Raw genomic sequence first — 15842 nt, 5'->3', positions numbered from 1 at the left:
AAACTGACCAATGGGCGTGTCCGCCGGCGCCCAGGGAGGGGGTGGACCTTGCCCCTCGGCTTTGGCGGCCGCTGGTTGCACAAGGCGGCAGAGTCCAGGAACCTGCCTCTGGGCCTCTTAGAAACATGCTGAATGTGTGATTTACAGTGATTTCTAGAACGAACCCTTCCAGGGTATGGTGTTTGCATGGCTCCCACCGCATGGAGCTACTGTCCTGTGCGTGACACTGTGTGCCCTTCCAAGGACCCTGCTGTCTCTCCACAGACCCGCTTCCCACAGTTCCTGGGGCTGGGGCCAGGAGCCAGGCCCAGCTCAGGGGATGCCACATGCCAGGGGCAGGGGCAGGAGAGACACCGGCCACCAGGGGCCCATTTCTTCGGCACTTGACCCCATATTCCTTGCTTGCTGGCAGTTTGGGGTTTCCTGCCAGCCTCCCTGTTCTGTGTGGACCTGGGCAGGCCAGAACCAGCTGGGGGCAAAGAGATAGATGCATCTTTTGGTTTTGGGGGCATGCCCGGTGATGCTCAGGGCTTACTCCTGGCTCTGCACTCAGGGATCACTCCTGGTGGTGCTTGGGGGACCACATGGGGTGCCAGGGATTGAAACTGGGTCAGCCGCGTGCAAGGTGAGAACCTTAATGCTTGTTCTTTGTCCCTGACCCAGAGACAGATGCATCTTTGAACTTGAAGCTTGGGCTCTGTCTAGGGGGGTACGTCTTTTTTTTTTTTCTTGCATCATACCCGGCAATGCTCAGGGGTTACTTCTGGCTCTTTACTCAGGAATTACTCCTGGTGGTACTCGGGGGACCATATGGGATGCTGGGAATCAAACTCGGGTTGGCCGTGTGCAAGGCAAACGCCCTACCCACTGTGCTATCACTCCAGCCCTGGGGGGTACGTCTTTACACCAAAGCATCGAGACCCCAAAGAGCCAAGATATCTCCTGCCAGAAGAGGCGGCTCTGAGCTTAGTCTCAGGAGGGTCAAGAGAGATGAGCCAGGGCCCAGGACCCCGATACAGTGTATTCGGAAGTGGGGGGCACGCAGGGGCGAGGGGAGCAGGAGAATCAGGTAGGGCTTGCCAATGGGGACAGAATCCCCGATAACACCTGCCATGTCTTCCTGGGAAGTTCTCTTCTGAGCGACAAGGGGACTCTGCAGGGAACAGTGATTCCCCAGAGAGTTTCACGGGCAAGCTATAAGCAGACGATGAGTCCTGGAAGCACGGGGCTTCCCCGGCACCCGAGCGAGGGCTGGCACCATCACTAACAGTGCTTCAGCCGACCTTCTTCCAGTTCCTGTCTGGCTACTTAATCACAGATGCTCCAACAACCCATTGCCCAAGACACGCAGACAGAAGGCCGGGGGAAGGGGCAAGGCCGTGGGTGGCCTGCCTGGGGCTGGAGGGAGTGGGGTGAGGGTGGGGTTGGGGATGGGGGTCTGGGGGGCATGATGGACCACTCACTAGATGCATCACTTCCTGCCCCAGTGGCCCCAGGCAGGAGGGGGCCTTTGTTCCCGGTTCTGGGGCTCTTGTAGCCCAAAGGGCTAGTTCCTAGCCACACCCTCCACAGAGAGACCAGGGGCCTAGCCCCGGGGTACAGGGGGCAATGGACACAGCTCTCTCTCTCCTTGACCCCACAATGTGGGATCCTGACACTGAGCTGAACCCCATAGGTCCCCGCAGTCCCCCATGAGTGAATCCCGAGACACACTAGGAGACATGAGCCTTGAGCAGGCACGGGAGGAGAGGGTGAGGACCCCTGCACCCCCCTTCCAGGGGGACTCCCTGGAAGTGCCCAGGGTGTATCTCAGGCTGGCAGAAACCTCCAGGCACCTCACCTACCTTGCCAGCCCAGCCTGTCGGAGGGTCTGTGCCCTCCTTGCTGGGCTCGCTGCTCTGTGGGATGCCCCAGCGAAGGATTGAGACCCTGCTTCCCACTGGCCCCTGGGGTGTTCAGAGACGCTGTGAAGTTTAATTTATGGGGTAGGGGGGCACAGTCTTGTATCTGAAACGTTTCGGCAGAGGCATCTTGGGGTCAGTTGCATGCATGAGGCCCTGGATTCAATCCTCTGCCATGTGTCAAAAAAAAGGGAGACAGACACGGCTTGGAAACCACCGGAGAGGCCGGTTTTGTTTGGCTTTTTTTTTCCTTTTGGTTTTTTGGGTCCCACCTGGCAATGCACAGGGGTTACTCCTGGCTCTGCACTCAGGAGTTACTCCTGGCGGTGCTCAGGGGACCCTATGGGATGCTGGGAATAGCACCTGGGTTGGCCGCATGCAAGGCAAATGCCCTACCTGCTGTGCTATCACTCCAGCCCCGGGCTGGTTTTGTTTGTAAGCGTTTATCATGGGGCAATACTGGTCGCACACCAACACAGGCATGTTCCTGAGCATGTGGGAGCTGAGGGGTCAAGGGTCCCATGCCCAGCCTATACTGCCTGCCAGAGCGCACGGCACCCCCCCCCCCCCCCCCCGCCCAGTCCTGCAGCCGAGGGGCAGACGTGGCCGTGCTCAGGCCCTTCTGCTGCTCCCACTCGGTCTGGGAGCCTCTGGGTGCGGCTAGAGTGGGGACCATGCACCTGGCGGGGGGAGGGCGCTGCCCCCCTCAGAAGGGGCCTCAGGCACCCATGCTTGGGCTGCCCTGACCTCAGCAAGCTGGCTGGCACATGCGCTCTCTCTCCCTTTCTGTCTCTCTCCATCTCTCCCTCTCTCCCTGACTCTTTCTCTCTCTCTTTCTTTCTTTCTTTCTTTCTTTCTCTCTTCTTCCTTCTCTTTCTCTCTTCTTCCTTCCAACCTTCTTTCTTCTCGCCTCCTCCTTTCCCCCTCTCTCTTCTTCCTTCCTTCTCTGTCCCTCCTCCTCTCCTCCCTCTCTCTCTCTCTCTCTCTGTTTGTTTTTGGGCGGCACTTGGTGATACTCCTGCCTCTGTGCTCAGGAATCACTCGGTGGTGCTTGTAGGACCGTAAGGAATGCAGGGGATTGAACCCAGCTTGGCCACGTGCAAGGCAAAAGCCCGGCACTATCTTTCCAGCCTCAGTTCACTGTTTTCCTAACAGGGCTCAGCTGGGAGAGGCAAATATTTTCAATGCAATATATTTTTTAAAAAGTCGCTTAGTGTCTTAGACTACCATGCGGGGCCAGGAGACTCCGGCAGAAGATGCCCCCCTCCATCCCCTGTTGCTGGGGGGGGGGGGGGGTCAACTCATTCGTGCCCTAATTTAGAAGCTCCCGAATCTCCCTTTACGCACGCCAAGAGAAAGTGCCCGACTGCACTGGGGCTCCAGCACCCCCAGGGGGCAGTATTGGCCACGCTGGGAAATGCTAGGCCAGAGGCTGGGGGCAGGGAAGAGGCGCTGGGGGGGTGGGGGTGGGCAGGGAGATCAACAGAGGCAGGGGCTGATTGTGGGGTGAAGCAGGACAAAGGCGATCCAGGGTGGGGGGCAGGACGAGCCAGGCAGACCCCACACCACACCAGCGAGATCAATTTTGTCCAGGTGGCCCCCGGGGCCACTCCCACTGCCATCATTCTCTCCCACGGCTCCGCCAGCCACCAATGGGTGGAGACCCCACTCCTGTTTCCAATGGGGGGACAACACCGGACGCGGCGGAGGAGGAAACAGCGGGGGGCCGGGGGTGCTCACCCAGGCAAGAGGTGGAGTCCACACTATTACCATTCTCGATGTTGTTAGGGCCAAGTCTTTCACTGTCTTCGGATAGTCCTGCAGGGTTGAAGACAGCCGCCGTGCTCTTAGGAGGGTGGGGGGAGGGTCCTGGGAGCGGCCCCCTCGAAGGGAGCCCCCACCCTCAGCAGGCCAGGCCGGGCCAGCTTTGGGTGACCGCAAAGGCCAGGTGAGGTCAGCTCCGGGGAGCTCGGGGGGCGCAGGAGGTGGGGAGCAGGAGATGCGGAGGATGACAGAGGCTCCGGAAAAGTGACTCTTGTATGAATGACGCCCTCCAACGAATGATGCCACGGGTCAGGCTGAGGGCTGGCTCTGGGCTCCGTGACTGTGACTCTGGCTCTCAAACGCCCTTGAGAGACCTGCCTCCCCCGAGCTCAAGAGCAGCACACAGACCCTGGCTGGTGGCCTAGAGGGGCGGGCGAAGCCCCCTGCAGGGAGCGGGGGCTGCGGTCCGGCACACGCCCGCCAGGACCCCCGTTATTTCAAGGGAACGCCTGTTCCAGCGCTGCGGGCAGCAGAGGCATGGCACATGGCCATGTGTCCTTGCCTCGCCCTTGGGGCGCCCCTGGATTGACTCACTGCAGCCCCGTCACCTCCGTCAGAGATGAGCACAAGTGCCTGTATTGATCAGGAGGGTCTTAATGGCTCCCTGAGATCATTTTTAAGCTTCGGCCGTCAAAGACTCCACCCGAGAGAGGTAATTACAATCGCTCTCCCCGAAAGTGGCCCTGGCAAGTTGACCTGTGGGAAAGGGGGCAAGAGGGCTGGGCCGTAGGGAGGGGGGCGGAGCCCAGCACCCAGTTCTGCTCCCAGAAGGCCGAGCATCCCCAGCCACACACAGGGTCCAGAGGAGTCTCTCGTCTGGCCCAGGGCACTCAGCGCAGCTGCTCCCCCACAAACTCAGTGTCCAACCCCTAGCAGGGGCTCCCCGCAGAGATGGCGGGGCGCTGCCGTGTCCCACGGACCCTCCGTACCTAGAAGTCTGAGAGACCGGGCCTGCAGGTAAGCGGGGACATAGCTCCCGGGGCTGGCTCAGGGTTGCAGCCAAGGCCCTGGTCCCCGTGTCTAACTGTACCTAAGGCTGGAAGAGTGGCCATTGCCCAGGCTTCTCACTGCACACACACACACACACACACACACACACACACACACACACACAGAGGCACACGCGTGTGCACACATGTGTCAAACTGTGCACACGTGTGTCCACGTGCACAACATCAACACACATGTACCCATGCAATGTGCATGCACCAGCATGTCCACATGCACAAACACAGGCAGAAGCATGCCCACATGCGTGTGCGCAGACACAGATACACATGCACAGAGGCGCGCGCGCGCACGCGCACACACACACACACACACACACACACACACACACGCTCTGCCCCCACCCCTCCCCTCCGAGGGCCTTCAGGATTCAGTCACTCCAAGCAGATGGGGAGTGGGCTGTCGCCAAGAGAGGGGAAGCTGCTCGCGGCAACATTTCGGGGTGAGGGGGAGCGCCCCGCCTCCACGGCAGCTGAGCTGGGGCTCGAGATGACCCTGAACCAGACAATGAGCCTCCTGTCCCTGCACGCAGATGGGAGCCGCTTCCCCTGAGCACAGGGCGGGGACCGAGAGGAAATGAGACAGTACAAGGCGGCTGCTTCTCCCTCCTTGGCGGGGTGCCTGGGGGACCGGCAGTGGAAGCATCTGGAAGTGCAGGGTTGGCTCTGGCATCCCCAGGGACGACCAACTGACCTCCTGGCAACAGGTTGAGAGGTCACTTCGGAGATTACCCTCCTGGCAGGCTGAGTTCCCCGCCCCCGACCCTGGCTCCTCCAGGGGGATCTGGGGTTCGACCCTGGGGAGCGGAGGGGTTCTGGGGTTACCCTGAGAGAAGGCCTGGGGGTGGGGTGGTGGAGAACCAGAGTCCAGCTGCGTCCCTGGGTGGGCTCCCGTGCCCCCCGCTGTTACTCCAGCCCCAGCCAACCACCCGCTCCCCAGTGGGCTCCTGCCTCTCATGGCTCCTGCAGCCACGCCCTCGGCACGGCGTTTGGGGGCCAGAAGACCCGGCACCCCCCTTTCTCTCCGCCAGGCTAAATATAGCCCGGCACATCGAAAACGGAACACAGTGGGGAGGGAAGCTGCCAATAGGGCAGGGACTCGGGAGAGGGGGCTGGGGGGAACGGCTGGGGGCGGGGGCTGCCTGACTCTTCCCAGCCGTCTCTGCTCAAAGGTCGCGTGATGCCCCCGGGATAATTTGGGGGCTCTCCCTGGAAGGAGCCTGGGGCCCTGGAACCTGCAGATGGTGAAGACAGGGAGGTGTAGGGCTGGGGCGAGGGCTGCCCTGGTGGGGGCTTCTCGGCCAGGCCAGCGGCTCTCTCCAGGAATTGGAGCGCCTCTTCCCTAGACAGCCTGTGGGACCTTGTCAGCTCGGAGTGAGGTGACCACTCCCTGAGCCCCGAGCCCAGCTTGGATGTGTGTGTGTGGGGACAGAGGGCAGAGTGGACCCCCCACACCCCCAGCCCGTGCGGGAGATGAAAGGTCTCTGTGTCCCCTCGATGCAGTTTTCTGAATCTCGGCCTGTGTCCATCAACAGCCCCCAAAGTAAAAAGGAAACGGACAGGAAGATTCTGGGGGCTGCTTGGAGCAAGGACTAGAAGGGGAGGGGGCAGACACGGCATTGCCCCTCTGCCACGACCCCCTAGACGCAGGTTTGGGGTAGGGGACGTGGCTTCCGGTCTAGAGGCAGTTCTCAGTGCAGGGGGCAGGTATTCAGACAGGGCCGAGGGTGGGGTTCCAGGGATTTGCATGCGGGTGTTTGATCCAGGACGTGGGCCCCCAGAACCAAGCCCCAGTGAGTGCTGTGGCCCCAAGACTCAGTTACAGGTTTCCCTCGGCCCAGGCAGTTCCATCTCAAAAGGTGAGATTTTCTGTCTCTCAGGGGGAGCCCGGGAGACACAGTCCTTCCTGCCGCATGGAGAAGGGGAGGGAACGGGCCTTGGCCCACAGGAATATTCTGTCGACAGTCATTTTCTGGGAGGGGGTTAGAGGCCACCTTGGTGGGGCTCAGGGCTTACTCCTGTCTCTGTGCTCAGGGATCTCTCCTGATGGGACTCAGGGGACCCCATGGGATTCCAAAGGATTAAACATGGGTTGATCGAAGTTGGTCAGGCACGCACCTCTGCAGTAAGTACTATCTCTCCTACCCCTCTAGGGCCACTTAGAAGAGATTCTCACCAAGCTCAGAAGAGACACCAAGTCAATGAAACCCCCAAGTACACTGGTCTTTAGGCTGAAAGCTCAGGGGTCTTCTTGGGATGGGGTCAGGCTGAGTCGCCAAGCCGTGAAACCCCAGAAACCACACCAATACCCCACGGCCTCGGGCATATCACAGCCCAGCTTCACAACATCACAACTAAGACACCAGGAAAAGACCCCACGCCAGAGAACGGCCCAAGTCCCATAGCTCCTGGTGGTGGCGGCCACATACACAGCCGCAGGGTTCCTGCAAACCCCACACAAATTAGACGGGAGAGTGGCACAGAAACCCACTCACCTCCGTGAGCAAAACACAGTCACACAGAAGGCAAAACTCCGTAAATCCTCAAATAATGACTTTAGTAACCCCATTGTGAGATATAACAATTTTCATAAATTTTCTCTTACAGGATGCTTTTCTGGGATAATTCCTTTTGCTACTTTATTGTGACAAATAATACAGAATAAATTATTATGTGCCTGCTAAGAGTGCCGGCGTTGGGGTGGGTGGTGGAGGGAAGGTCACACTGGTGATGGGATTTGTGTGGCAACACTGGGTACCCAAAGCAGCTGTGTTATGCGCAACTTTGTAAATCATGATGTTTAAATGAGGTTAGAAAAAGAGTAAATAAACGATGGCTCCCTCTGAGTTCCTCTGAGTTGACCCCCACTGTCGGAGAAGCATCAGAACCAATGACCTTACTCAAAGGGTCCTGCAGTCACTGGCTGCTGATGTCACAGGGTGGAGGGCAGATGCCTCGACTGCCCTGTCCACCAACTCCCTCACTCCTGAGCACAGAGCGGGAAGACAGTGCATAAGATAAAAATGAGTCCCGCGCTGGGACTTCACACCAGTGCAGACTCATTTTTATCAGCTTCCTTCTGGGATGAGAAAGCTCCTGTCCTATTTGTCAGTAGCATTTACGGATTCCTGTGCCCACACAAATATCTATCCCAGCACCAAAAGCTGGTCCTATTTGCCAGTGGTGAGTGTCACCTGACCACAGAGGGGTCAAAGGGAGGATCCGCCATGGGGAATGGGGGGAAAGGCACAGGAATGGAGGAAGAAGGGCCAACCAGAGAGGGCGGATACCACCGTTGGTTATTAATCAACCACAATCCATGCACAAAATCAGCAGACCGGCAACGAGAGGCAGCCCACTCCTTGCACAAGACTCGTTCAATCTTGTTTTGCTAAATGCCTAACAGGGATCAACCTTTTCTCCCCGTAACCTGCATCCTTGAAAAACAGACCCCAAGCGGAAGTCATTTTCTTTTGGGGAGGGAAGGCGCCTGGACTTTAGACACGACGGAACCTCAAGATCACAACAATGCTTGAACCTTGTCCAAGTCTTCACCTGAGAGGTCTGGAGGCCCCCAGGGGAACTCCCGGGTCTTCTGACCCCGAGGCAGGATGCCCTGTGGGAATGTGAAGTGCACGGAGGGGGGAAGTCGGTTTACCTTGAACGTGGTGGCAGACTCGGGATTGGCGATAACCAGAGGCGAGATGAGAATCATGCCGGCAAATTGGCTGGGCCTCTCGGCGGCCGTGAGGATGGAGATGGCGCCTCCCTGCAGGATGAGAGGGCCAGAGTGACACTGGGACCTTGCCCGGGACCAGCTTTGGGGGTGCAGCACCCGTTCCCGCCTCGGAGCCCCAAGCACGGTCCTGGCAAGGTGCCCCGAGGAGCCCTACCTTGGAACAGACACCATCGAATGCTGCTAAACCGGATCTACAATTATTTTATCATACACACACATCCCCCCTCCCCCCACCCTCCGGGGTTTCCGAGAGCAAACATTTCAGAGAGATATAAATAAGGTTCCTGCCGTGGGCTGCAAGTTAAACAATAACACATTCCTACTCTTCATTTCCAGCCCCAAGCTGGCACATCCCCAAGTCATCCGCTGTGTCGGGCTTAATATGAGACTTTTTTTTAATAGTTTTGGGTAATCGGATCACAAGAGGTTGTCACACATTCTTCGCCCCTCAGCTCCGGTTCAGTCGGAGGGCCCAGGAATTTAGGTGCTGAGAGCAAAAGGGGGGAGGGGGAGGTGGACGGCAGCTGGCATGGGGCCCGGGGCGAAGGTGGCAGCGGATGGAACCAAGAGTGGAAATTGGGAACGTGCTGGCAGATGGGGTGAAGAGAGCAGAAACCCGGGGAAATGTTCCCCAGACCCAACCCTCAAAATTCTCTCCCAGACTGCAGTAGGAAGGGGGCCAGAGGGCAGGGAGTTGAACAGTGACATTTGGCGGTTCTCAGGGCCCCTTATCCTGGAGCTTTCCTGGAGTCCCTAGGCCCACGTGGCTGTTGGGGACACACACAAGTGGAGTTGGGGACATAGCCTCGTCCTGCCCACTCTGGCACTGCTCTCTCTGGCCAGAGGGTCTGCAAGGGCAGGAGAGTGCTTGGGGGTGGCACAGCGGAAGCATCAAGGGCGGGGAGGTGGGCACCTTGCTGACCTCAGGGGTCTCTGTGGGAAGGGAAGGGGTACCATGCTGAGCACCCTCCAGGGGCCTGAACTACTAGGTGCTAACTTGCCTGGAAACTCAAGGCAGGGAAGTGGGGCGGGGGGTGGGGCAGGCCCACTCCTGTGCCCACAGAGGCTCCACCCCTCCCACCCCCACCAGGCTGGTCTCTGGGGCACGACTTACCATGGAGTGGCCCAGCAGGAAGACGGGCAGCCCTGGGTGGTCCTTCAGCATCAAGTCCACGTGCTGCAGCACGTCCCGGATGAAGACGTGGAAGTCAGACACCACCATCCTCTCCCCTTCACTCTGCCCGTGGCCGACTGCAAGGGAAAGGGAACCAGTCACCAGGGGGTTGCCGCCGGCCATGCTGTGGGGTCCCAAGTCATTGTCACAAGCCACTCAGCTGTGACCCCTCTTTCTGATCAACCCCCCGTTGACCCCCTCCCCACATCTCCACCCCCCCATCCCTACACACACACACACACACACACACACACACACACACACACACACACCCAGTTACAGATCATGGAGCCTGCAGGTGAAGGTGAGTTACATAGCCAGGAAGGGAGAGAAAAGAAAATATGGTCTCTGAGCACAGGGCCATGAAGGAGGCATGCGGCCATGAAGGGGGCATGCGGCCATGAAGGAGGCATTCGGCCATCAAGGAGGCATGTGGCCATGAAGGAGGCCAGCATAAACACAGACACTCACTGAGAAAGAGAGAGACAGAGACAGACAGAGACAGAAAGACAGAGAGAGAGACAGAGGCACTAAACAAGCTGCCCTTCAGCATGTGGCTGGAGTAAGAGGGATCAGGCATGGGGTCTTCATGGCTCTTCTGGGGAGCCTTGGGCCGGGTCAAAACCCCACAGCTCACAGCTTTCAGTGGCTTCCACAGGACAAACCGAATGAAAGCAAATGGCGACTGTAAAGGGTCTCCACGGGACGGTAGTGAAACAGGGCACCTCCTCTCCCCTGGCGTCTCTATTCTGCCACCAGCTCTGCTGTTCTGTCCCTCGTCCTTGTCTGGGGGTCTTTGCGTTACCCATCTCTCTGAAGGACACCGGTCGCTATAGAAACGACCGTGTGCAGAGCAGCTGACGTGTCTGAAAAGCGCAGATGTGAAAGGTGCTCCCAAGCCCGACACTGCGTCAAGTGGGGGGACATGCCTCCCGCATTCCTCTGGGGGGGCTGGAGATAAAGCAACCCCCCCCCACTGCACAGACAGGAAGGGTACACTCGCCTGCGCCTGCAGACCTCAGACTCTAAAATCCTCAGCACCCCCAACCGCTCCCTGCCTGTCTGGTCCCCCATGTGTCCCCACCCCCTGCTGGCAGTCCTCTGACCTGGACCCACCCCTCTGACCCTCCACCTGCCTCACGAGCTCCATCACCAGCTCACTCACAGTCTCCCACCCCCCTTGGAGGAACATTTTCCTGTTTAAATAAGTATGTTTGTTTGTTTGTTTGTTTGGGGTGCCTGCTGGCTCGGTGCTCAAGGATCGCTCCTGGTGGGCTCAGGGGACCCAATGCCGTGCTGGGGGTTAAACAGGGTTGGACATGTGCAAGGCAAGCACCCTACCCGCTGTCCTATCTCTCTGGCCCAAGTTTTAAAAATTGTGACGAAACATTGGATGAAAGTTCTCCTCTGAACCAGATTTTCAAGTGTCCAGCTCAGCAGTATTAAACGAGCACAAAGCAAGTGACCAGGGCCACCGCCGACCACCACCGACGTCTCCTCCCCCAGCTGAAGCTCCACTACTGAGAGGTGGATCAAGACCCCCCTCCCCAAACTATATAATAAATGTACAAGTTACCGTGTTGTCACATGGGGAAAGCCCGCCAAGTCTGATGTCCAGAGAAGGGGGACGAGACCCTTCACACAGGACACATACCCCAGACAACACGAGCTACAATGGCCCCTTTCCACGCTAATAACAACTCTGATGACCAACTATAACTCTCCAGATCAACAATAGCTCCCGAATGTCACCTAACACTTGGCCCGAATTCAAATTTCCCAACTGTGTCTGAGTATTTGATAGCTGGATTTTTAAAAAAAATAAGAACCAGGGTACCTAGATTACACATTGTATTAGGTTATGTTTTGTTTGTTTGAATCTAGACTATTCCCCCCACTTTGTGGGGGGAAAATCTATTTTTTTTCTCATGTCATCCTGACACCCTACTTTGAAGAAAATTAGACCAAATAGGAAGGCTTAAGTTCGTTTTTTTTTGTTTTGTTTTGTTTTGTTTTGTTTTCTGGGGATTTAACTCAGGGTTTCACACATGCAGGGCGAATGAATGCTCAGCCCCTGAGCCACCCATGCGGCCCAGAGTCCCATACCTGTATCCGTCTGCTCCTTGGGTCCCTCACCTACCAGGTGCTTCTTGCCTTCTTGCACGTGTCACTTCTGTCCCCTCATATTGCCCCCACCCCAGGGCTAAACTTCAAGAGCCCATTTTTTTTTTCCAATGTGGATTTTAAGTTTATTTGGCAGGGGTAGGTTGAGGCTGCATTCAGCAGCACTCGGGAGCTAGTCCCTACTCTGTGTTCCGGAGTGACCCCTGGTAGGGATTGGGGGACCCATATGTGGTGCTGGGACTCAAACTGGGGTGGCCGTCTGCAAGGCAAGTGCGTTAATCGCTGGACAGTCTCTCTGGTCCTTCGAATGGTGTTGAGAATAAAGACTAAGGGCCAGAGACATCGCGCAGGGGGAAGGCACTTGCCTTGCGTGTGGCTGACCCTGGTGTGACCCCCGGTACTGCAAATGGTCCCTAGAGAACTGCCAGGAATGATTTGAGTACAGAGGCAGGAGCAAGCCTGAGCACTGCTGGTACGCCCCCCCCACCAATCGAAAAACAAAATAAAGGTTTATGGATTGGAAGATAGTACAGCGATTATGATGCATGCCTAGAATGTGCCTAACTTGGGTTCAATCTTTGGTACCACATGGTCCTGGGTACGGCCTTGAGATCCTGAGTATTTCTGAGGTGGCCCAGATGATCCCCAAAATAAAAGTCCTAAGTGGCATCAAGTCCTCAGCCCCCTGCCTGAACCTACACACTGCTTGGGAGACACCCCAGAATGAGCAAGAAAAAATAAAAACATCAAGATTTAAGTGCTGGGATCCTCAGTTTCTGTGCCACTGCTTCTATGCCTTCCGGTGGCACGGTGATAGAGTGTGAGGGGTGACTGACGGTGCCCGCAGACGTGCTGTGAGCGATTAGTGATGTCTGCCATGGACCTGAGAGGCCTCCCGGCAGCTGCCTTGTGCCACCTCCAGGTGCCCCACCTTGCGCTTGCCCAGGCCCGGCTGGGAGTCAGAGCTTGCTAAATGTCCATTGAAATGAATCGCAGGCAACGTTTTCACAACGGCCACTCCTCAGTGGGTCTGCTTGGGACTCGCGCCCTGGCGGGTGATGACATTCTCCTTTTTGCACCACGGACATCACACAGAGCAACAGATCTGCACATGGAATCATCTTCCTCACCCTCCTCCTCCTCCTTCTCCTCCTCCTGTTCCTCCTCCTCCCCTTTCTCCTTCTCCTCCTCCTCCTCCTTTCATCGTGAAAGAGAGAACTTATGCCACAGACCTTAGTTCTACAAGTTCCAGTTGGTTCCGATTCCACTAGGTGCTAGGTTTTCACTCTGTATTTCGATGCTTCACATTTAGTTAAAGTAAACACCGCAGAGACACCCTTGAGGGTCGCTACTTTTCAGAGCTAGGACAGGGCTGAGAGTTCGTCCTTCATATGCAAACCCACCCGTGCCCACCCTCCTGGGGTCCCTCACATGGAGTCATTCCCCATGCCCTTTCTGCCTCCAGACCAGAGACCAGACGACTGACCGGAAACAGTCTGACTGCCCCAGAGCCCACTGGGGGGCAGATGGAGCCTGTCCTAAGAGCACTTTCCCGACTCCCTTCTTCTCCCATCGTAACCACAGCTGGCGTCCAGCCTCACAGGTCCCCTGTGCCTTTTGCCTGTCGTCTACCCCCGGAGCTTCTCCGTGTGGCCCTGCCTGGTGCACCCCGACACCCGTTTCAAGGACTCCGGGGCACAAGGTCCACCCATCCTGGTAGCCACTTTGTGGTCATTTTCCAAGACAGTGTATAAGTACCCCTGGTTAAAAAACGAAGCCCAGTTTCAGACACCCCTGAAGGTGACAGGCTTGGTGCAAAATAAGTGTGGGTTGATTCTTAGTGCAATGATTAGACGGTCCCCAGTCCCTTTGTCTGCTATCAAATGCTTCTGCCTGAGAAGAACTTTCTAGGCCACCAACCAGCACGTGCAGGACATAAAGTGATTACAGGAAGTGTCCAGAAAACCGAGGAGGCTGTTAATGACAGCAGTTTCTTAGCATTCATTTTCTTACAGAAGGAAAAGCGGGGACTGGAGTGATAGTACAGTGGGCAGGGCGTTGGCCTTGCACACAACCGACCCGGGTTCAATCCCTGGCATCCCATATGGTCCCCGAGCACTGGCAGGAGTGATTCCTGAGTGCAGAGCCAGAAGTAACCCCTGTGAATTGCCGGGAGTGACCCAAAAAGCCAAAAATAAATAAAGTTTAAAAAAAAAGAAGGAAAAGCACAGGTGGAAACATCCCGGAGTAAGGAAAGAGGGCTCCACGGAGCAGCATTCTAACACCAGGTCACGCAGAACAGCTGGGCATCTCCGAGGCCCCTAGCTCAGACTCTGACGGACCCTCACAGCTCTGGACTCGGGATTCTCTGCCTCATTTTCTGGCTGAGAGAACAGAGCCGTGGGGAGCCTGGACAGAGCTTGGGGCTGGTCACTCCATAGGCTGTGCCTCGCTTACAGCTCAGGATAACTGCTGTCCGGTTGGTCGAGAAACCCCGGTGGGCCCCAGACCACTCAGATGGGGCTGGGATGATAGTCCAGCAGGTGAGGCGCTTGTCTTGCACACGGGCAACCCAGGTTTGAGCCCCATCACCCCAAAGGGCCCCTCCAGGGATCAGGAATGGTCTCTGATTGCTGAGTCAGGAGTACGTCCTGAGTCCAACTGGGTGTCAGAACCCCCCATCCCCGCCCCCCACCTCCAATACATACAAAAGGAAAACAGAAAAGAAACAGGCTTCAAGATCCCCTGAGAAATCAGATCCTAAGCTTGGCTGAGATGGAGCCCCCTGGGGCTCTGAGGTGTGGACTTGGCTTCTGGGGAGAGGGTTAAAGTGTGGGGGTGGGAGGGGGTGATGACTGAGCCAAGAAGGACTTGGGGGTCCAGTCCAGGCCCAGGCCTGCCGCCTCCCAGGCCTTCTTTCAGGGCCTGTGAACACAGTGCTGGGAGGTCAGATCTCACCCGCTCATCCTCACCTCTGTTCCACAGCCATGCTCCCGGCCACCCTCCACCGTGGATGCCGTCTCACGGTCACGCAGTGTCCTTGCAGGAGGCTCACCTGCTCTGAGAAGACCAGAGGACTCCCGGGTTGGAGTGACGGCAGAGCCGTGGGGTCAGCTTTGGTCTTGCATGTGGCCAACCCGGGTTCAATCCCTGATATCCCACCTGTTCCCCTGAGCACGGCCAGGCCCCTCCCCATGCTTCCGCCTTCTGTCCAGTTTCAGAGGACCGGCACGAATTCAGGGCCCGCCTGGCTGTCCGCATCCTCCCTAAGCCGACTCCTTCATACGGAGGCTGCGCTTCTCCCAGCTACCGGCATGGCCCCTGGTTCTGCTCCCCAAAGGGACGGGGTCCCGGTTTTGTGTCTTGGGCCCAACCACGACTCTGTCAGGGATGCAGAACGAGGAACATCCCCAGGCCTGCCCCATGTCGGTCCCTGCTGAGAGCCGGCACAGGGTCCCAAAGCGCTGTTTGAACCCAGTGGCATTCATCACTGGAAAGACACCGTGGAAATCCTGAAATCTGGCCCCGTGAGTCAAGCCAACAGCGGAACTGTCAGAGAAGCGATTTTGAAGACGCAGAGATGCTGACCCGGGGTGAAGGGAACTGCTGCCAGGAGCAAGGCAGGGGCGTGACGCCGGGACACCAGCTGCTGCGTCTTTAATATTTAAGAAGGGGAACTTTGGAAAAACAGCTGAAGTCAGGACCCTGAGCTGAGCCAAGAGGCAGGAGATGGATCCGCATTTTCTCCGCCAGAGAGAGGGAGAGCGTGTGAGCAGGGAACGGGGCATGTGAGAGATGGTGCCTTCAGCCCTGGGAGTTCAAAGGTCGCCCCAAAGAAGGGGACCGGCAGGGGGAGCCCCCTCACGTCTTTGTTTAATGCCGAAGGGACGGACGGATGCTAGTCCTGATTCAAGTCCAGCCAAGAGAGCATGAAGGCAGCCAGAACAGAGGACCGGCACGAATTCAGGGCCCGCCTGGCTGTCCGCATCCTCCCTAAGCCGACTCCTTCACACGGAGGCTGTGCTTCTCCCAGCTACCGGCATGGCCTCTGGTTCTGCTCCCCAAAGGGACGG

General features: G+C 57.4%; 1 protein-coding gene across 3 annotated transcripts in view; it reads right to left on the bottom strand.

Annotated features, from left to right (window-relative positions):
* Positions 1–15842, bottom strand: part of MGLL (monoglyceride lipase) — a 101988-nt gene that overhangs the window by 12282 nt on the left and 73864 nt on the right. For all 3 annotated transcript variants that reach the window (XM_056129542.1, XM_056129541.1, XM_056129540.1), the window contains exons 4-5: positions 9586–9722; positions 8391–8501 (exon numbers count right to left, since the gene is read on the bottom strand). In XM_056129542.1, coding sequence (XP_055985517.1) covers positions 8391–8501; positions 9586–9722 — 248 coding nt within the window. The remainder of the gene's footprint in view (positions 1–8390; positions 8502–9585; positions 9723–15842) is intronic.

This window comes from Sorex fumeus, unplaced genomic scaffold (genome assembly GCF_029834395.1).
Source record: "Sorex fumeus unplaced genomic scaffold, SorFum_2.1 ptg000072l, whole genome shotgun sequence".
Taxonomy (NCBI): domain Eukaryota; kingdom Metazoa; phylum Chordata; class Mammalia; order Eulipotyphla; family Soricidae; genus Sorex; species Sorex fumeus.
Note: the sequence above shows the minus strand (reverse complement) of the source record. Positions and strands in the feature narration are given on the sequence as shown.